General features: G+C 53.0%; 1 protein-coding gene across 1 annotated transcript in view; it reads left to right on the top strand.

Moving 5' to 3' along the window:
• Window positions 1-5,783: 5,783 nt before the first annotated feature.
• Window positions 5,784-6,141, top strand: part of PTGFRN (prostaglandin F2 receptor inhibitor) — a 77,491-nt gene continuing 77,133 nt past the window's right edge. The window contains exon 1 of the mRNA XM_072766783.1: window positions 5,784-5,966. Within this exon, the coding sequence (XP_072622884.1) occupies window positions 5,918-5,966 (49 nt within the window). The 5' untranslated portion in view covers window positions 5,784-5,917. The remainder of the gene's footprint in view (window positions 5,967-6,141) is intronic.

Here is a 6,141-nt window from a genome sequence, read left to right as displayed (position 1 = left end):
AGTACCATGAAGTGGCTAGCTGGCAAAATGCCCCTCCCCATGTACCTTCTGAGATAGACAAAATTACAAAATGTACCCCTCTGCTAAGTGACTCGCTGAGGGGGGTTATGAGGTACAGAGTGCTTAAAAATGGGAGATGTTTACCAAAAATGGCAAATGGGTTCTAGAATCAACTTATCTGAGTAATCTCCAGTAGAGAGTAGGTAGGTAGCAGGGGTAGTAATCCTAGTTTTTCACAATAAAGCTGTGGTGTCTGCATGAATTTGCTAGGTTCTCTAAGCTGCAGGATAGACACCTAGCCCAGCCCAAAGGGGTAGAAGTTTTAGAAAAGGTAGGGGCAGAATGGACAAAGATTTCACTTTGGAAGAGGGACTCGGCAAGAGAATTGGCTGGCCTTAGGTAAATCACGGGATCTCAACGTTGGAAAGGATTGCCTCTGAGAGCGGCTTCTCTGGACCCCCCTACTCAATGCAGTAATCCCCCTATGGCTACCCTTACAGGTAGGCATTTAGTGTCTGGTTGAATGCTTTTTAGAGAGGAGAGGATTCCAATAACATAGCTCCCCTCATCACTGAGCTCACTCTGGTTATGACAAATGAGGCCAATTCTGTCTCTTGGCAATTTTTACCCAGTGACTCAACATAACACCCCGAAGCGAGTCTACTCCTCCTTTGAAATGCAAAACTTCAAAATAATAAGAAGATAACTACTTAGAGCTGCCCCCCCCCCCCACAACACCCTTGTCTTCTCCAAGTCTTCCAGAAGAACCTATTTCCATATAAGGTAACTTCCCTGGACGAGGGTTGCCAGATTCAGCAAATAAAAATACAGGATGCCTAGTTGACTTTGAGTTTCATATTAATGAGGAATACTTTTTAAGTATGAGGGTGCTCTGGGCAATATTTGGGACATCTTTATCCTAAAAAGTATCCCTGGTTTATCTGAAATTCAGTTTAACTGGGCATCCTGTATTTTAGCTAGCAGCCCTACTCTGCATGCATTTTAGGTAGCAAATATTTCAAAAATGTAGTGCCTAGGACTTGAGATCATATTCCAGTTGAATCCCGAAGCAGAGCTCAACTGGGGTGAGAAAGGCTGGTAGGGGGGAAATGGTAAGGGGAAGGAAGGAGGGCATCCCTCCCCTTCCCCTCTCTCCATCCCCATGCTATGGTGAAGTGCTTCCATGTGAGGGCAGGAAGGCCCCTCCATGGCACACGAGCTGCCAGGACAACAAGGTCAGGCCTGGTGGGGCAGCCCTGGCCTTAGGTGAAAGAGCCTCCTCGGACATCCTGAAGCCCCCTCTCGCTACTTCGGACCTCTGGCACGTGGCAGCTCTTCTCCATCATTAACTCCACTGAGTGTGCTCATCATAGGAGGTGTTTTCAGTGCAGCCGCAGAAGGCTACACAGAGTGGCCGTGCCTCACCTGTTCACCTCCTGTTGCACTTTGTACTGGCATCAGCCTGCTTCCCTTCCTTTGCAGCACTGCTGCTCTTTTGATACATTAATCTAGATTATAAACTCTTCTAGGGCAAGGGCCATGTATATGCTGTACTTCATACTAATGCCTCACTTTTCTTTTTTTTTTTTAAAGATTTTATTTATTCATGAGACACACAGCAAGAGAAGCAGAGACATAGGCAGAGGGAGAAGCAGGCTCGCCGTGGGGAGCCCGATGTGGGACTTGATCCCAGGACCTCTGGATCACAACCTGAGCCAAAGGCAGGTGCTCAATCACTGAGCCACCCAGGTGCCATAATGCCTCACTTTTCTAGCGGGCTCTTATTGCAAAAGGCCTGCCTCCATCCATTCTCTTCTTTTTGCCCCACACTCTTGATGCCCTGTGTCCCTGGGGGAGTCAATGCTGCAGGGCAGAGACTCAGGAGACACTTCTGACCTGGCACAAGTGCAATCAGGGGCAGTCCTGGTCACCTAAGAACACTTTCTCCACTATCTCCTGTGCCAGCCTGAGACCCAAGGTCACAGAGCCCAGCCCTCGGCAGAGTCATGCTTAACTCCTTCCCAACAGATGAGGCCCTCACTGTTTTCCAAGCTTGTAGGTTGGGTGTTTCATAACTTCCCCCATGGTCTTACTGGCGCCGTTGAATGACTGTCACTCATCAGGAAATGAAGGCCTCCTTGTAACTCTTCACTCTTCCTTGTAACTCTTCACTCTTTCCTTGTAACTCTTCTTCTTTTTTTTTTTTTTTTTAAGATTTTATTTATTTATTTGAGAGAGAGAGAGAGAGAAGGAGAGAGAGAGAGCATAAGCAGAGGGAGGGACAGAGGGAGAGGGAGAAGCAGACTCCCTGCTAAGCAGAGAGCCCAATGTGGGCTCCATCCCAGGACCCCGGGATCAAGACCTGAGCTGAAGGCAGATGCTTACCCGACTGAGCCACCCGGGCACCCCATTCTCAACTTTAAATAATAGGGTGACTTTCTTGATCTCAGTAGGAAAATCTGTCAGGAATGAGAGTGTGAGGACCTTCACTGGGTTTCCAGGGGCAATGCCTATAGACAGATACGTATAATCAAGAGCCAAAGGCTGGCTGTTGTGACCAGAGCCGCCCAGGGTCCCTGAGATCTGGCAAAGGAAATGGTAGGGCTCCCAGGGTAGGGCTCATCTCCTTGGGGATGGGTGTGGGTCCGAGTTGCTGGAGAGTGAGCCCTTCTGCCCCAGGCAAGCCTGCGGACTAACCAAACTGAGAACAAAAGGTTGGGGCAAAAGCCTTACCTGTAGAGGAGGTTACTCACTCTGGTAAATAATTATCTTTCATAATAAAAGCATCATCATCAGATTCCAGAGTCGTGAATTATCAAATTGTGCTGGTCGGCTGCAGGCGTTATGTTTCCTTAGGATTTTATCCTTTGGTAGTCAGAGCTATGCAAAGGGCGGTGGTTATGACCAACTGCCTGGAGTTTTGAGTTATTAATTTACACTCATTTTCTGCTACAAACGGCTGTCTTGGGCTGACTCTCATGACACAGCTGACTGCCCACTGCCAACAGGCTATCCACTTTAGCCCTTATTCTGCTTGCCCTGCCTGAGACAGTCTTATTTATTATTTCCATTTCAACTACTAACCACTGCTATTTCCATGATTGAAAATGCACCATTAATTTAATAACACCTGGTGGAGAGGGCAGGGGAGAAGAATCCCTACCATATTAAATACACAACATCTACTGTAAACACATCCTACACCTCACAGCTGAAGATCTCCCGATGGTTCCAAACTCATCTCACAGACATCCCCTTTGAGCAGCTTTTCTGGACAATCTTTCCCAGGACTGACTGCTCCCTGTATCACACCTGGCACCTTGCATTTGTTGCCACACCTACCAAGTCACGAAATGCAGACCATAAACACGTCAAGGGCAGGCACTGTCTTATTGATCTCTGTATTCCCAGGGTCTGGCCCAGCACCTGGATCATTCACTCTATAAATATTTATTGAAGACCTATTATGTGCCAGGCACACTTCCAGACTTATACTTATTTGTTAAACAAAGGAGTTTTTAGCACTGACTCATTCCTTTATTAGACAAACATGGGAGTGGTGTGTATGTTGCATAGTTTTAGTGGGCTCAAGCTGCCATGGCAAATGCCATAGACTAGGCAGCTTAAACAAGAAACATTTATTTATCATAGTTCTGGAGGCCTAGAAGTCCAAGATTTAGTTCCCGGTGAGGGTCTTCCTCATGGCTTGCAGACAGATACTGTCTAGCTGTATCCTTACATGGTAAAGAGAACGTCTATATCGTGTCTCTTCTTACAAAGGCGCTAATCCCATTCAGAAGGGCTCCATCCCAACTTTAGGACCTAATTACCCTCCAAAGACCCCATCTCCAAGTATCATGAGGTATTAGGGTTTTAATAAATGAATGGAGGTGTCTGTGTGAATACATTTAGTCCATAGCATGTGCTAACTTGAATGTCACCAAGTGCCAAAATGTGTGGTCCAGACATTAAGTGCTGTGGGTGGTTAAGAAAGGAAAAGATGGGAGCTTCTAGGAAGGCCAGGCCTTCCTCTTCTCTGTAGTTTCAGCATCTTCCAAGGCCTAACATTAGGCTTGCATTTGAGGCTGATTGAATTAAATTCAAAGACTTCCCAGAGAAATTCTAGAGAGTTCCACGGGATGGGAGGTGGAAAGGGGTTTCAGGGTGAGTGAAATGTGTGAGGAAAGGCTCAGTGGCACAAACGAAATAAAAATCCTTTCTTTATCATGTTAAAACCCAATTTACCATTTTTTAAAAAAAGATTTTACTTACTTATTCATGAGAGACACACAGAGAGAGGCAGACACAGGCAAAGGGAGAAGCAGGCTCCCAGAGGGGAGCCCAATGTGGGACCCGATCCCAGGACTCCGGGATCACACCCTGAGCCAGAGGCGGATGCTCAACCACTGAGCCACCCAAGTGCCGTTTTAACCATTTTTAAGTGTATAGTTTACAGGCACTAAGATATTCACATTGTTGTGCCACCAGGAAAGAATTTTCGAGTCCCTTTTATAGGGGTCCATACCTGGCTAATCACACACTTGTTGGTGGAAAGAAGAACGCTTGTTAGTGGAAATAATGATACTTCAGAGTAAAAGCAGTCCTCCTCTCCCGGATCTGGGCAGTTTGTCCATTAACATCTGTGATGTGTTTTGCATGTATTAATGAAAGGCTGTGGTCTTGGGGGGCACTGGGCACCAGGGTTGCTCCCTATAGGCGCACCCCCTTGTGAGTCACCCTTGTGAGGTTTTAAACAATGAACACTAATTTTGTTTCAATACTAGGTCTTTTGTATTCAAATCAGAGGCACAAAACCCTATTGTGGGGAAAACGAGTCTTTATTGGTAATCAGTTGTGTCCACTTAAAGCAACAAATATTTAGTCTTAAGTGTACATTCCATATGAAGAGCTGTAGCTATTTATACACTTGGTTGGCTTGTCTTCCCCCCTCGGGTGTATTCGCGGGGAGACTTCTAATCACTGCCGTAGGCACCCTGGAAAGGGAAGGGAGGCCCCCCCAGCCGCAGGGCAGCGAGCAGAACCGGGGAGATGTAGGTCGTGCTCTGGCCACGGGGCCGCGAGGCCTTGGGTAGGGTCGCCTGGCACTTGGGGCCCCTGTGCCGCGGAGAGGTCGAACTCATGACCTCAAGGTCCCGTCCTCTCTGGGGCTGTCCCGCCTGGGTAAGTGCAAGCCGGCGCCCGGGGCTGGAGAGGGCGCGCTGAGCCTGGGGCGCGCGGGCGCGCGGCGGGGAGGCAGCTGCGGGGCCAGCAGGCGCGCCGGGTGCCTCGGGAGGGGGCGGCGCGGGGGTCCCGGAGCGGAGCTCGGGCCACGGGGTTTCCGGGCGCGTCCTTCCCGGGCCAACTTTTAAAGGTCGGAGGAAAGTCTGTCGCGGGGCGGGGGCCCGAGGGCGGCGCGGGGGGGGCTCCGACGCCTCCTCCCCTTTAAGCGGGGGGCCGGGCGCGGCCCCGTTACCTGGAGCGGGGAGGGGCTTGGGAAAGTTTGTGTTTGTTGCTGGCAGAGCGCCGGATGGGAGGCGCGGGCGGCGGGCGGGCGGGCGGGCGGCGGGCGGGCGGCCGCAGCGGCTCTTCCTCCTGCTTTCGGGAAGCGGTCGGGGCTGCGCGTCGGCTCGGCGGGGCGGCTCCGGCGCCCGGCTCCGGGTCCCGGCCGGAGGGGGGCGGGCGGCGGGCGGCGGGCGGCGCGCGGGGGCGGGCGGGGGCGGGCGGGGGCGGGCGGGCGCGCGGGCGGCGCGGAGCGGGGGGCGCGCGGAGCGGGGGGCGCGCGGGCGGCCGGGCGCTGGGATTCCTCGGCTCGCGAGCGGAGCGGAGCGGAGCAGGCGCGCGGCCCGGGCGGGGGAGCGCGGACTCTGGAGCAGCCGGAGCTGGCGGCGGCGGCGGCGGAGAGGCGGCGGGGGCGAGCATGGGGCGCCTGGCGCCGAGGCCGCTGCTGCTGGCGCTCCTGTGGCTGGGTGAGTGCGCGCGGGGCCGGCGGCCGGCGGGGGCGGCGGGGGGCGGCGGGGGCGCGGGGCGGCTCCCGGGAGGGGCGGGGGCGGCGGGGGCGGTGCGGGCCGCGGGCAGCCGGGCTGCCGGGCAGGCGGGCGCGGATCCGGCCGGGCGGCCCCGCCAGGCCGCGCCTCGCCCCAC

The sequence above is a fragment of the Vulpes vulpes genome, chromosome 8, assembly GCF_048418805.1.
Source record: "Vulpes vulpes isolate BD-2025 chromosome 8, VulVul3, whole genome shotgun sequence".
In the NCBI taxonomy this organism is placed as follows: domain Eukaryota; kingdom Metazoa; phylum Chordata; class Mammalia; order Carnivora; family Canidae; genus Vulpes; species Vulpes vulpes.
Note: the sequence above shows the minus strand (reverse complement) of the source record. Positions and strands in the feature narration are given on the sequence as shown.